The following is a 16648-nucleotide window of genomic DNA, read 5'->3' as shown; positions in this document are numbered from 1 at the left end:
AAACAGATGTGTTTTCAAATTTGCCTGTGTGCATTTTAAAATGGTTTCAGATTCTTTAAAAGTAAACCAGGTCCCCACAGTAAGTGTTCTAACTCTGATGACACAACCACTCTCATCTGCTTTGAGAGACTCACAGTTGGAAATAGTTACCTTATAAAATTAAAGTTAAAAAGTTAAAATTTCATAATATATATAACAGCATAAATGTCATATTACATCAAGCTAACGCAAAAGCACAACATGATGTTAGTTATGGTGCATGAGAAAGCTGCAGTAGCTCCCCTACACACACTGTGCCAGGGCTAATGTTAGATTCAGCTGCCAGCTTTGGGACATTTTTTCCAAAAACAATAAAAAATGGAGAAACTATTTATTTGGGGTTTGTACGGTTTAGTTTGAGGAAAGTGTGACAGCACATCGCATAGCTCTGAAAAATGAATCATTGATTTGTTTCAGGTTTTCTCTTGATGCAAAGAGATTAAGTGGAAACACATTGTGGAGTAAAACTGGAGCCAAGGACCAAAAAAAAAATGTACAGTATAACATTTCAGAAACCGAGCATTGAGTGACCACAGTATTATAATCTATTCTATCTGCAATCAGTCTCCGCTGTTCTCCTGCCATTTGTACAGAGAAGTTTAACTTTCTTTCTTCAACAAAATGGCCTAATTTTTGGGGGGGATTTTTTTTTTCTATTGGTTAATTGTCAAACAAATTGAGGCTTTCCAGAGGAGTGGCATTCAACTTGAAAATGGGAATTTGGAGCGCTCGTTCATTATGTGGCGCTCACACGATTACAATCTTCATCAGCTGGAGTTTCATTAGGGCCACTCAGAGTATTGAACAATGCCAGTTATTCTTTATCAAGAGAACTCATTAGCAGCAAACTTTCTAATCAACACTGGAGAGCTTGGAGGGCTTTAAAAGGGTGCGGAGTACAGTCTGATTGGGGGTTATTCAAAAAGAAATATTTGATTTGAACATGGAAATTAGTTGTTGCATGCAAACTGGGCCACGACAACAAAGGTGACATGACAAGTAAATTCAAAACCACATGATTGAAGTCCAACACAATTTCTTTGACAGATATGTATGATGTTATTCTTCTAATTATGGACTCAATAAGACACTTGGAAAAAAATCTACCTGAATCATGAAAAACTAAATCCCATTGTGCCATTTATTCATGAAAATGACAAACAGGAAGGCAGCAAACAAGACAGATTAAAAAAAAATAAAAATAAATGAACAGAAGCAAACAAAAAAATCTGAATTACATTTTAAGAAAACATCAGTTTAGTAATTGCCATACGTAGCACGCTCACACAGAGAGAGCTGCAAATTCAACCCACTGGCCAAACTGCAGAGAGGGATGACAGCATGAAAAACAAGAGCGAGAACGAGAGAGAAAACAAGTGAGAGATAAGGCTTGGTGCAAACGAGGGGTGGTGGGGGGCTAATAATAATTCCTCTCTGACGAAGGGGGGTGGGGGGTGAAAATTAAAAGGCGTCACGGCATCCACAGCTATCTGTGTACATGTTGTAGTGCCTAGTCATCAGCGGCATTGGTCTTCATTAGCCTCAGCCCACATTTATCTCCATCCCGGCAGCCTCCAAACAGCTTTAAGTCCTTGCTTAATTGGAAAACTTTTAAATTTCATGCACTTTAGTTTCATATATTAACCGCCAGGCTCCCACTGCTTGATTTACTTTTCTATTTTGCCTAGGCCTCGGAGAAAAGAGAACTGTTATCAAATCACGGGGGCTTGATTGTTTTCCGCTTTTTCTTGTGTTCTCTCGCAGCTTTGAAAAACATGACAAAGGGAGGCGTTTGTAATTCTGCCGACAATATCGCAAAGAAAATGTTGAGCTTGTGACGCAGGTAAGCATTTCGCTAAATTGCCGCTGAAACAAAAGGACCAACGAAATCGCAATCCAGGTTTTTCTTTCCTCCCTCTGCCTCAGGTTTCAGAGAGAAAGAGAACAGCTGGTTATAGTGACTTGTCTATGAAAACAAGCTGGAAGGGGTTTTGGTGAAAACACTTGAGTTGTAGGAAGCACCTGCACTTGATTGAGATCATTGTTTTCGAGGAGAGTGGCCCACTGTGTTGACTCTTGCCTTGTCTCACAAACACATTTATGTGCGCCCACTCACATATCCACACATACTCAGACACAAACACACAGCCTCTCTGCCCACATTCTGATGGAGACCCCTGGATGGGGCCCAAGCATCATCATCTTCATCATGTGGCTCTCTCAGCACTGGCGGCAGCTGCAGCACACTCGGCATGCTGGGAGCTGGGTCCCTGTCACCCTGGCGACAAGCCACAGCTCAGCAGACATCCCCTCATCTGGTCCGCCTTTTATTCTCCTCCTGGGTTTGTTTGTGTGCGCAAGTGTGTGCATGTGCATGTGTGTGTGTGTCAGTCTGTATGTGCCTACGTGCTAAGCAAGAGAGATTCGGTGTGTTTGTGGCTGTATGTGGGTGGCAGATAGACACGAGCTACAAACAACTGTTGGTGCATTTGGGCTGCGGTTGGTAAGCAGGTCTCATCTGTACAAGTCGCAACGACAAATAACCAGCCATTAGGTTGTATTTATGACTTGTTAAATGAAAGTTGCTGATGATTTTAGTTTTTATTGGTGGCTTGATGGCTGTAAAAGGTGACTTAACATACTTGCAAACAGGAATCAGCAAACACATCTATCCTTCTTACTTTCACACTCATTTATTTGATATCCTAATGATTATTTTTCAATATCAGTTCATTAATCTATTGATTTTTTTCCAGATAAATTATTATGGCTATGTCAGAAAATAGTGGAAAATGCCTATCACCATTTTCCCAGAGCGAAAGGTTAAAAAACTGGTTGTTTTATATCACCAATGATCAAAAAGTCAACTCGATACGATTACTTGGTTTCAATTTTCTTCCATTCAACTGATCAAATATTTGACAAATCATTACAGCACTAGTGTTTTGTATCATATCATTAGCTGCTATCACAATCCTACAATAAAAGAACTAACATAATGAATGAAAAAAAATAGCCACATGCCATAACCTACATCCACTTTTTGCTGGCTGATTATGTTATCTGAAACAAATGTGCCTTTTACACAGTGAACACCCCTTTTTTAAATACAACCCTTCCCTTTCCGCATGCTTTAAGGATGCTTACGGAGCAGAAAAGGTCTTCTTACCACTATCACAACTCACAGAGCCTTTTCACAAAGCTTACTGTAAATTAAATGCCATAAAAGGCCATAAAACCTACAAATTCCCCTGTGCTATCTGTCAACGCTCCAAACCAACTAAAAAGAGTGAATAAGCCTCATAAAGCTAATGGCCAGAACAGATAACAGATCCAGTCTGCCTCAACGAGAGTCTGAAGCAGATGCTACAGTTTGGCAGTTTTCAGCGCAGCGTCCCTCACAGTTTATAATGATACTTTTTGACTGGAGAGTTTATTAGCAATGATGACACTGCTAAATAATTACTGTAGCGGTTTATCAGAAATGCTCTTTCCAAACTAGGGATGTCAATGGTTATCCGTTGGGAGTATTTTTGACCTGTTACACATGCATGTTAGGTTAATTTTGCTATTCTTTTGTGTGCTGCACTGCACACCAACTGGGTCTGGTAGTAGCTGACTAGTGGTGCCACTAACTCACCATCCAGACCCAACAGCATTGCTATGGAAACAGTGTGCCCACCCTCCAGTCTCCCCCCAGCCACAAACCCCCTTTAGCAATTTTAACTATATTAACAATGTTAGCACTGTTAGATGTGTCAGCAAGGCTCAAAATGAAGCCGTTTACTTACTGAGGCTACCTGAGGGGAGACCAGAGGGTGACCACTATGTTCCCGCCAGTAGACCCCAGAGGGTGCGCAATGGACACATGTTAACGCAGCTAGCAGGCTGTCAGTAAGCAAAGCCAACCGAAAGTCAAGACATTTACGTCCCCAGACATTAAAAATTCACCACCTCTAAGTGGATCATGCTGAAATGTTGTGCTAAAGCTCACTGAGACAGTGGAGCACTATTTTTTTTTTTTTTTTATGCCATCTTGCAATTTTCTGTCTTCAAAATTAACTGCTTAGTAAATGATTTAGCTATGGCAAGCAAAACCAGCCTAAACTAAATCTCTATTCCAGACCAAACTAGCAGCTTCATGACACAAGTCATATTTGTAAGAACACATGTTTATCTCCATCTCGCAAAAACTGAATTGTACAAATTGGGTGAAATCACAAAAGACAAAAAAATATGCAACATTAAAAAAATAACATTCTTTACAGTCAACATTCACACAACATACATTCACAAATGACAGCTGGTAGTTACCCAGAGTCATTATCTGTAGCCTCCATCCTCCGCCAATTCCAGAAGCAATTTTTTCCCCAACTTTTAGGCTCAGCAGTTACTGTAAATAAGACCGAGGGAAAACAGTGCAGGACTGAACAGAAGGCTAGTGTGCCAATTAGACAAGGCAGCAGGCTTGTTTCCTGTGCTGCAAGCTAGTTTGCTGGAGCTACTTCGAAGGCGCTTCCTCTTCTCTGGGCAAACTGACAACTTCCTGCCAGTTTCTTCATCTCTGCTATCGTGACCCCATGCAATCCAGGGTTTAAATGAGCGGGACAGAAAATATGTCCATGCTTGCATTCAGGCAGTAACAAGGTACTTCTGTAAACACACCGTGACGACACGTGTGATTAAGAACACACAGATACAACAAGTGGCTGGTTTACGCCACTTCTGAGGTCAGTGTTTCGTGCAGCCCGACAACTGATCGCTGTTGTGGGAACAGACGTTCTCCCTCTCCCTCTCTCACTTTTTCTCTCTGAGTCTCTCCATCCTTTTCTCTGCCAACTTACCCAGACTGCCCTGCTACTAGGACAGCCCCAAGGCAGCCTGCCCTGGCAGCTGCCAGATTCTCTGTGCCCACATGTCTGCTGGTCCTTCTGAGATGCCAGCTGCATCTGAGACCAGCATCTCAACCAGGGACGTCGTGAGAGAGGGAGAAAGAGAAGAGACTTAATGCGCACAGCAACATGTCTACAAAAACTGCAGCCAAATCATTGCTGTCAACCAAAGGTTCAGAGACAAAGAGGGGGGCTTTCTACTGTCGCCACAGAGAGTGTAAAAATCACAACTTTATATAACGCTAAAAGGACTCGATGGGAAAGCAAGCGTGACCAAATATCCATTACATTTGGGCTGAATTTCAATCGAACTCGGGGCCAAAGGGTCTAAGTCAGTTTAATATCCTCGTCCCAGGGGTATTTTTAATCCGACCTCTGAAAATTCCCCTCGTCTTGGGCGTGAAAAACCTGAATTATTCATAAGCAATATCAATATTTCAAGATATGGACTAATCTAATTGGATTAAAGACGTGCTTAATGAGGCCTTGCGTGTCTAAGAGATGCATATTTTAAAACCTGACCATTTCACCCAGTGTTTAATCCTCACTATGATTTTGTTCATCTCTGTGTACTACGTGCCAACTGAGGCTTAATGAGGAAGTGAAGCCTTTTGGCTTTTGATTTACTGTAAACACAACCAATTCTCAACGCCACGAAGGGAAAATCAACAGAAAAAAAGAAAATGTATCTGAATTATGTTTGCAAATGATTTTTATTTTTAACAGCTATAAAAAAACACTTGAGGACCTGATTTCATGTGATGGTATCTGCAATTTCAAAGAGGATTTAAGAACCTATGTCGGTAGATTCACAAGCTATTTCCCTGGCATGGGCTTACTCTATATGAGGAGACCTTGAAATAGTAAAAGTGTTTATTGGTAAGCCAGCTGAATAAGGAAAAGCATAAACAGCAGTGGCACGTTTGCTAGAGTGATAAACGTGGAGTCATCCATCTTTGCCTGCCCAACAGCTCCTAATCGCTGCAGTGTGACAAAGCAACAGAGAGAGACGCACTTTTCTATCCTAGCAACACCCTCACCTCCCTTTACTTCCACATTACCTACCTCCATCTTAGCACCTTCTTATTCCTTCTTGCTCTTTATATTTCCCACTTCTCACTCACCGTCTCTCTTCCAGTGCTTCTTCACCATTAAAAGAATAAGGAAACCCTTGATGTTCAATCCTTCTAGGAATTCACTGTGTGTTAAAAAGCTGTCTTCTTCTTTTTTTTGTAGACATGACAGAATATTGTAAACTTTATTCTATGGAGGACTCTCCCATTCTTTCCTTTTCCAAACAATAGTTTTCAATACTAGAGCGGATCTTTAAAGGCTAGGCAGGGGGCCACATCACATTATTTCAGGTAGATATATATTATTTTCCCCAAAGACATACTGTAGGTTGTAAGAGAGCTAAGAGTCTGGGATATGAAAAGTGATCTAGTGAGACGCATTCTCAAACAGGCAGACAGACACACAAATGGAAAGATGGTTGGCAGACTGAAAGACAAGAAAAATCACAGATGGGCCAAGACAGACAGGCAAGCAGAGATAGTTGAAGACATGTAGATACAGACTTCAGAAGTCATACAGAGAAAGTATTTCCTACCCTGAATCCAGAGGAATTCTTCTTTGCTTCAGCTTTCAGTCGTGTGAGCTTCAAGGCTGTCTTTGTCTTTTTGTAGTCCTGCTTACCTGAAAGAGAGAAAACAAGGCATGCAAATAAATGACTGGAAATTTCTCTCGTTATTTCAGTCGCTGTTGCCGGGCAAGCACAGACGCCAGAAGGTTATTGCAAGAAACAGTCCCTAATCACGCTTCCTGGGAAGTTGTCGTTTTTAAACTTCAGTTTTTGTAAAGATTAAATACACGAGATATAAAGAGTTTTTTGGTGAGTTTATCTCTATGTCTCTATGTTATGCTAAGCTAAGCTAACTGAACTACCACCTGGCTGTAGCAACACATCTAACAAATATTAGAGCAGTGTTAATCTCCTCAAACGCCATGTGTTTTTCCCACAATGTTAAAATATTCTTGCAAGCTCTGCTGCAGTCCCACATTGTGTCTACAGGTATCAGACACGTTAACACTTTAAGACCTTTTTAAGATCATACTGAGCCAAATGTAAGACTGATTTTTAGGTTCAGTGGTGGATTTTTTTAATATCAGAAATGTGGACTTTAATGCAGCAGAGCTTGACTCAATTTGATAAAAAGATATTAAAAGATAGATAAAATCAATTGAGACCTCACAAATTCAAATTTAACTTGACTATTAATTGACTTTTAAGGCCTAATACTTATATAATATAAAACACCATTTTCAGAGTTTTTAAGCAGACACTCTGTTCCACAGCCAACCATTAATAGATATAATGACACAAGTGAGAAAATAAAACTAAATATAGCATTGAAATTTCACAATAACTACAATTAAAGAAACCTTTACATGTTGCGTTTTGCACATGCATCAAAAATTCATCGAATCTTTCCTTGCCTGAGCTGCGCACAGTTCACCTGTGCTTGCTCGACTTCCCACGGGCTCAGCTCTCAAGGGTGAGTGTTGTGGGCAAACCGGCCACCTGGCAAAGCATGTGTGTGTGTGCGAGCGTGCTTCACATGAGGCAGAGCCGGCTGTCTTGGTCTAATTAGAAACAACACACTGCAGGAAAAGGAACTTTGCTAACAATAGGGTGGAAAGGCAACAGCTTGCTGAACAGTGTGTGTGTGTGTGTGTGTGTGTATGTGCTCGAGTGCTTCTATCTTTGTGAGAACCAGTTTATGAGCTAGAATTGTGGACATATTAACAAGTCGTAAAAGATGTTGTTTTAAAGGAAAATTACTACTAGTAATATTTTGAATTAGGATTCGGTTAAAGCTAGGTTGAGAGTTGAGGTTAGGAATGACATTCAGATGGTCAACATTTAATTTATGAGCTGGGGAATCCATGGACAGTCCTCACAAAGAGAGAGGTACAAAAGAGGAATATGTGTGAGATGGAGCCCAAGCCCCCGGGTCAGCTTCAAGGTTTTCTCGGTTGGTGATGTGACACACGGGCCACTTGGTGTTTTTACCCCCAGCCAATTAAGCCTAATTTACATGGAAAGAGGGAACAAGAGAAGGAGGAAGGAGAAGGAGGAAAGCGACCATATCCATCTGGAAAGGTTGTGGGAAAGAGAAGAGTGAAAATGAGCTGTGTTGTAATTTCTGAAAACAAACAGAGCTCCATACAACTAAGTATCACGTCTCTTGGGGAGCAGAGGTACTCTTCTTCAGGGAACAGCCATGGAGGAGAGAGGAGATGACCATTAGCATGGCGTTAAGCAGCTGCACTGTCTCAACACACACACACACACACACACACACACACACACACACACACACACACACTTTCTCTATTTCAACCTTCTCACCCCCGCCTACTTCTTTTTCAGGGATCTTGCACTCAATTCCTCTCTCCTTCTCCATCCCTCCCGGTCGTAGACTCCTCCTAAACCTCCCCCTGACTCAGTGGACGGCTAATAGAAATGGGGAGCATGTTGCCAGAAGCAGACAGTGAGCTTGTGGGAATTCATTAGGAGGGCCACTGGATGTCTCCTCCACTTGTCAGAAAGTGGAGAGGGGGAAATTTGATTGGAGGGCACCTCAGGTTGCTCACCATTCACAGAAATTGTGCAGGGATTTTTCAGACTGCAAATGGCTGGGTGTGATAATGCAAGGCTAGTGGAAGCTACATCAAGTGCTACAAATCCCATATAAAAAGGAAAAAATACAGAAAGTGAGAAAGATTGTGAAATGTGTAAAACATGCAGAGGACTGCTGAATGTACTGGTCAAAAAAATCCATTGAAATTAATTGAATTCATAGTTTTTTATGCTTGAGTGACTGGGCCTTTATGCTTTTAAACATCAACATTTACCAATCAGCCCCAATGCTATCTCAAAGGTCAGCTCGGAAACGATCAGGGAATTATTTACCTGATTGGCTACACTGAGCTATAATGAGGCACCTTCATACAGGTGCTGCCATCAACTCTCCGTCTCTCCTCCACTGCACACCCCACCTGCTGCCAAACACCACACACCATAAACAACAGCCAAATGTCGTATGAGACTGTTTATTATGTATATACCGAAGTTACGAGCACTTGTTTCATTTCATCTTATTGTAAAAGTGCATTTTGCTGTCAGCTATGGCGCATGGTGTTTCACCACCCAGCTCAGAAGAGAGACGGGCTGAGCAGGAGCAGCCAACACAACCACACTCACCACACCTCAACAAAGTGTAACAAAAGCCCTGCAAGCAAAAGGCCAGTAAGAATAATTTCTTGATGTGGACTACCCCACCCAAAAGATGTACAGACGACAAAAACAAACACACAACGGAATACAGTTTGCTCAGGGAGGCGAACTTGGGCAAGGCTGTACTGGAGCAACAAAAAGATTAAGGAGAAGGTTTATTATTTTGAAAACAAAATCTTTAAAGTCCTTGAAGTGTGCACTGTGCGGCTGTATTATCTGGGAAAACAGAAGTCTAGGATCATGACTCAGTATCAGCAGATACTTACAATTTAATGACTGGGATCAGGGGCAAAAACTGGATTGAGACATCATCACATTTACCTACCCAGAATATCTGGGAGATGGCATTCCCCAAATACCGTAACAATAATCAAATGTGCAAACCACGTTACCCTGGGGGAAAACTGTGGAAATCCATGATCTCTGTTGTGCAACCAGTCCTGTATGCAGTAAAGAAAAAATGTTGCACACTTTGATTTAAAATTGAAGCCCACAACTTGAACAATCTGTTACTTTCTGTTTTTAAAACTAGTTTGCTTTGTCTGCCTATGTGTGTCCTCAGGGTACCTTCTCTGCACCAAAATGCCCAAGGATACTCAAAGACAGAACAATATCAGAAGTTAAGCGAGCTGGGGTTTAAATTTGAAAGGCAGGAGTTTTTTCCCAGCATTTACAACATCTCCCACAAACCGCTTCCAAAACAAGCACCTGTGCCGTTTCTTTCTCATTCGTGGGGCTGAAATTGTTCTACATGAGTGAAATTGCGTTTATATGCAAAAATTCATCACAACCCTATACACCCATAACCATCTGCTAAGAATCAATACTTAATTGGAGCAAAAGCTGAATAATTACACCATGTTGGATTATGAATTGTTGATATGGAGGAAAAATGCCAGAGAATTACATCAGGCTGTGAAAGCTATTGTAATGTTGTTGTATTACAGTGGTGTGCTTCCTAAAGTCTCATGTTCCTTTCTCTTGTGGTTTGCATGGGTCTCACACGCACGCACGCACACACACACACACACACACACACACACACTCCTGATGATATTGCATTGGGCTTATGAGCACTCCTATTTGTCATTGCTGTTCCCCTTGCTGCACCGGCTCTGCAGACACTTTCTGTCACCAATTATCTACCTACACTGGGCGACACGCCGTCCTCCCATCCCTCCCCACTTCTGCCTGCCACACTGAAAAGGCATCACTGTCCTCCTGTACAGCCAACGACAATGCCGTGTCTCAGAGGAACATTAGCCCTTGTAAGGCGGCCTAGAGTGCCTGCTGAGAGGCTTTCCTGAGTGTGCCTTTCATTGAAGTCATCACTGATTTCATGTCAAGAGGACAAGAGAAAAATGAAAGTGGCCTTCTCCCCCTCACCCACCCCCCTCACACCACTTACTGTACATTCCCTTAGATGTGTCTTTCATGGCTTTTCCTGGCTTGTTTGTCGTTGCTTTTACCTGTAAATGCTGTCTGATTAAGACTGGGGAGAAATTATTTTTATCTGGAGCTATTGTTCTGCTTAGCATAACAAGACAGGTAGGGGGTATTAGCTAAAATTAGTCACAACTGATTGAGCACTCAAGGGAAGGGGGGGGAAGGTATGTGATTTGTGTGTCACACAAATTGGCCATTTAAGTGAAGCTAGAAGAGACGCAGACATCTAAGAGTGTCACCGTTTGTGTGAATGAAAAGAAAAGTCTGTAGTAAAAAGGAAAACAAAAAACACTCTGACCATACCAGTAATGATACCTATGTCAGGATGACAACCTATGCCAACTTGAACTTCAACAGTGGACTACTCCAAAGTGGAGCAGAGTGAAATGACAACGTGGTTGATAAAGTGCTTATTGTTGCCAATCTTCTTTGGTCTGAGCTGTGTGAAACTGTGTCGCACCACGAAATATTTAGGAAACTTAAGCCAAATTTTTAACATAAAAACATCTGCATATACAAATTGAGAAGCTGTCATTGTTCACAGATAAAATGGTGACGCTTTAAAATCCGGTACTCATGAATGTGAGTAGTTACTGAGGAATGTGTGAGGAAAAACATGATCATGAATAAGTGTTAATTAGTAATGTCGATAGACAGATATCTGTATATGTATGCAGAATCTGGAGGAAATGGTACAAGGTTTTCGTATCAAGCATTTAACAGTTCATGTAGAGGGCAAAAGAACCGGGCACAATGGCTAAAATGCAATCCCTGAACCCTATCAGCTATTATGTGACAATGGATACGGTTACATGATGGCTTCTCATTCAGAATTAAATAAATCTGAATGAAATCATTCGGAATTAAAGTCTTTCCAGGTAGTTTACATGAAAAATATTCATTCCGAATGAGGGTTTACACGGGAGATCAGTTTAATCGCCTTTATTCGGGTCCGCACAAGGTTTGGGGCAGGGAAGGTTTCTGATTGGATAGGGGGCGGGGTGGAAGTTATGCATCTACGTTTACTAAAAGAAAACACTGTAGTCCTTGTTCCGGATAACAAGATGCTTGACGACGCCGTTCTTAGTGCCTTTTTCGGGCTTGTTTTGCTTAGATTCTTGAAGCAGCAGTACGACAACAACCTTGTTCTGCTAATGCTTCGTCTGTTGAGGAGGAGAAGGGAGGTAGAAGGTCGAAGAAGGGAGGTAGAAGACCGTGCTCTGGCGAATGGAAACCGATGAGTGCAACGAGTCTGACTGCTCTATCTCAGCCCGTTTCTATGCACGCTATATACGTCATCGCGCCAGAAGGGCAAGGAAACGAGCATGCGCCGAAAGACCGGAATGAACTTGAAGAGGAGTGAGTGTATACAAGTACAAGAAATTCTTTCATTCAGAATTAGAAACAGAATATCCCAGCGCCTTACATCAGATTGAATTTTCAATCGCATTGGCCATTTTCATTCCGAATTAGGTGTTTACAAAATCACTTTTAATAGGAAGGAACTTTCATTCTGAATGAAAAGGGAATTAAACCGTCCATGTAAACGTAATCAATGATTTAGCTTATTTCTAATTTAGCTGCCTTTATATGCAGATATCTGTTTATGGAGATTAGCAGAAATGTTGTTTGGACCTGTTTAAGTTGCTAATCGAACTGTAAACTATGACCGTCACACAGAAGAGGAAGTCTTGGCCCAGATATCCAGAGGCTGAACTGGATCTTCTAAGATATTAGCAGTTGCCCAGACTTTATTGTCATTAGGCAATAGCCGATGGATTACAAGAGTAGTTAATTCATTCAACATCCATCCATTTTGTAACCAAATCACTTCAAAATTTGGCTTAGTATATATAAGCTATATACAGTTGTTTTTGAAATGTTGTCTACTGATACAGTTTTAAAACTGTATCAAGATTAATTAGGTGAAATCTGGGGAACTGGACCACCTTTGTCTGATTTTGAGAAAAAACCCTGCATTAATGGATTATATTATAGAGATTCAAGCATCTGTTCACGCAATGTTAATATTCTGATGAGCCTGACATGCAGGAAACCATCTTTAACAGTGTCATGACAGAACCAAAGCTTTCCTCGTGCCAAGCTATGATTCTGGCTTGAACAATGCATCTATTTGTGCTAAAAAGGAAGTCATATCTTGCCCAATTTCAAGTAACCTTATGATACTTACTTTATACAGCTGGCTACTGCATTTAAATTTGAGTCATGCATCATGAGACAGCTGCATCGTCATGTGAACTAAAAACCAGGAAATAAGGAGCTGGCCCACCAGAATCACATTTCGAAGACCCATGATAGAATGAACCGTTTGCCAAGTTGCTGCGTTCTTGTTTATATCTCTGTTGACGTTTCCATAATGTCAATTAACTGTGCTTATCCAAAAAGTTGCTTCTCAAAGCTGCATTACCAACCCAGAAAACTACATCCTGAAAAACACCTCTGGCTGTGTTGGTGTAACATATGCAGCAAATTTAAAATTCTAAACAACATGAATCAAAATTAGATTTCATCCCTAATTAAAAATCACTTAAAACATGCAACCTTGACTTCTGTATGTCAAGTCTTTAATAATGCTGGCTTGAAAAATAAAAGTTACAGGAAGCTGTTTGTTTTTAATGTTTAAAAAGCTCATGTGTGAAGAGAAACACAAACATACCTGAGTGATTCAGTGTGTGTTTGTTTGTGTCTGTGGGGACTGGCTGTCTTGCATATGTACTACATGTAGAGTGATGGGGTGATTTGGACAGACAGACCACTGTCCAGCACTCTCTGAGAGCCCTGGGACGGGCAACACACTGACAGCGTGTCTGACAGTTCCTCATACTTTGCTTTGCTTCTGTGTCTACGTGGCATGGCGGCCAAATAGTCAGTGACCACATGGTGCGGATCGCTGGCATCTGCCAGGATGCATGGTCATGGAACTGGAGGGGTGATGTCAGACACATGGGAGATATTCATGTCTTGTACTTTGGCATCATGTGCAGCAAGGAGAGCGGAGGCAAACTATTTTAGACCTTAAGCTGCAATGAATATTTGTCATTAATCACCAATTAATTTCACAGTTAAAAAAAAAAAAAGATTCTCTGATTCCAGCTTCTTAAATATGATATTTACTTGTTTCTTTTCTCCTCTATGACAGTAAACTGAATATCTTAAGACTGTGGACGAAACAAGACATTTGCGGACGTCAACTTGAGCTTTGGAAAAAACTAATAGACATTTTTCACCATTTTCTAACATTTTATAGACCAAACAACTAATCGATTAATAAAGAAAAATCAATGAATCAACAGTGAGAATAATTGCTACTTACAGCCTTATTGTTTTACAGCTCAACAAAGATTATCCATAATGTAATGTCAAGAGGCAAACCTCTATACCTTAATTGTGTGCTGTAGCCTACCTACGGATGTGAGTGAAATGTTAAGACTACATATCAATTTCTCACTTTTTTAAAGATTTTTTGGGGCATTGGGATGCATCTGGTGGCTGTGGACTGGAATTGAACCCATGGCTGCTGCAGCAAGGACAGTGTCTTTGTACATGGTGTGCCTGCTCTACCCACTGAGCTACTGGGTGCCCCGATTTCTTAAACTTTAGGGAATACTTTGCCACTTTTCAACTCACTGTGTATAATAACAATGTGAGTAGTATGAGCAAATGAACTGTCGGAAACTCCCCTCTGTCTTACCAGTGCCCAGATCTCCCTGCTCATATCTCAGCTAAAATCTGGTGGGAACGCGTCGTCCGGTGGATTATCACTGGCTTTAGGGCTGTTGTTCACACTATAATTTGTACTTCCACATTTTTATATCCCTGCCACCACAGACACAAAGAGTATAGAAGTGGATTGAGAGACAAAGACATCCCAGTCTTTCTCAAACACAGACGAAAACTCAGATCAAACGGTAAAACACGGCAGCACTGAGCAAATACAAACCAAGATCCTGTTACTGTATTGCCTATTTCTAAAATGTCTTCAGAATCATATTTAAGTGCACTGTTTGGCTGTGATACAAGAATTTGTGAACAGGAAGTGGGTTCTAATTGTTTCATGTTTCATTATAAAAATAAAGTGGGGCAGTGTTGATCAAATATGAACCAAAATGCTGTTACTGTGTTGCCTAAAATGTTTTCAGAAACACATTTTACCTCACTGTTTAACTATAATTTTAGATAATTTGTTAGCAGCTGACTGCCATGCTGTTTCCTGCAGTAAAATGGCCAAGCTCACGTTATGTCACTCACCAGTGGGGGCTTTTATTGGTCTGGTGCAACACAGTGCATTCTGGTAGTTGTAGGTTTTCTACCACTTGACCAGAGGCTAACTCCACAGCCCTTTTGCTTTGTTTTCTCTGGTCATATAGCACCAATTTCCAAAGTATGTGCATCTTTCTGCTGCCTAGACAGCCTACTTGTATAAGACAACCATCTTTCCAGCAGTGAAATATTTCTTAAATTGAAAGAAGTACAACTTCCTAAGTTTGACCTTCTTTACGACATGAAGTCATACCCTCTTACGCCAATAACTTCCAATTTACTATAATTCATATCTTGGGTGAGTCTATGTGTGTAGAGAATTTGTTCTTGTTTGCTCAGCAGGCAAGAGCAATCATTACTAGAACAGAGTGACCACTTACAATGTAAGAACACGATTTGCCCCTTCTGACAGCATCTTGGCACAGTCAATTACAACAGGCTTAATAATGGTATTTTAAGAGAACATCAACAGTGGCCCCTTGATGGCCATTTGACATGACAAAAGCACTCCAGCTGAGATGATGGTACAGCTCAACACCTGGCCTGGACTACTGCTGATGCTCCATGAATAAGCCATTCTTTAAAAAAAAAAAAAAAAAAAGGAAAAGGAAAAACAGTAGAAATTGAGGGGTTGGAAAGAAGTGGAGGAGGACAGAGTTGTTACATAGTTTTGAATTGATCAGACATGCTGAGAAAAAGAAACACTAATGGAAAAGAAAAAAATGATAAAACAAGGTTTTCTGCACCGCTGGTAAGGGATGTGACAGTGGGAGATGAGCTTGTTATGTTGCTGGGTTTGATACAATAGCACACGTTAAGGGATATCTGCACGCTAAAAAGCCTTCTTCTGTCCCACTTTGAAAATATATAGGCAACAACTGTCACGCTGTTTCATGAGATCTCAGCTCTTTCAATTTCAATTTTAATTCAATTTCAATTTATTTATAAGACCCAGTATCACAAATCACAATTTACCTCAGGGGGCTTTACAGCATATGATATCCCTCTGTCCTTAGGACCTCACAGCGGATAAGTAAAACTCCCCAAAAAATAACTTAAACTCGGGAAAAGAAATGGTAGAAACTTCAGGAAGAGCAACTGAGGAAGGATCCCTCTTCCAGAAGGGACACACGTGCAATAGATGTCAAACAGATCAACATAATAAATTTGCAGTAATCCCAATGATAAAGTTATACAAAAAGAGATGGAGAGACAGAGACAGATATGATAATACAGTAGAGTTAACAAGAAGGACATTTCTCAACAGACTATCACATGCCTGAGAAAAAACAAAAGTTGTTATTCCTGACAGAATGACGATGACTTCATGAAGAGGAAAGAACTCAAAAAGGTTACAAAAGGTACAAAAGACAAAATAGTTCATACACTAAAACATGCATCAACAACAATAATTTAGCATAAGAGACCAAGTCACGAGTTCTGTTAGCTCAAACTAACACCAGGAAATATTAAATCTGGAATAAACAGAGGATGTGAATCACCAGGGGCCAACAAACAACCATCCACTGGGAGGAAGGTGACCAGAACAATGCCACAGTAATCACAGTCTTCGGGGGGGGGGGGAGGGGGGGGGATCTGATTTAGCCATCTGTCCACAGCAACTTGCAAATTGACAAATTGCTGAAAAGTGATAAAGCCAAAATATAAATTCTACAAAGACTAAGAATGC

General features: G+C 40.9%; 1 protein-coding gene across 1 annotated transcript in view; it reads right to left on the bottom strand.

Annotated features, from left to right (window-relative positions):
* triqk (triple QxxK/R motif containing) overlaps positions 1-16648 on the bottom strand; it is a 30728-nt gene that overhangs the window by 3612 nt on the left and 10468 nt on the right. Inside the window, exon 3 of the mRNA XM_049603322.1 lies at positions 6541-6626. Coding sequence (XP_049459279.1) covers positions 6541-6626 — 86 coding nt within the window. The remainder of the gene's footprint in view (positions 1-6540; positions 6627-16648) is intronic.

Source organism: Epinephelus fuscoguttatus, linkage group LG17 (genome assembly GCF_011397635.1).
Source record: "Epinephelus fuscoguttatus linkage group LG17, E.fuscoguttatus.final_Chr_v1".
Taxonomy (NCBI): Eukaryota; Metazoa; Chordata; class Actinopteri; order Perciformes; family Serranidae; genus Epinephelus; species Epinephelus fuscoguttatus.
Note: the sequence above shows the minus strand (reverse complement) of the source record. Positions and strands in the feature narration are given on the sequence as shown.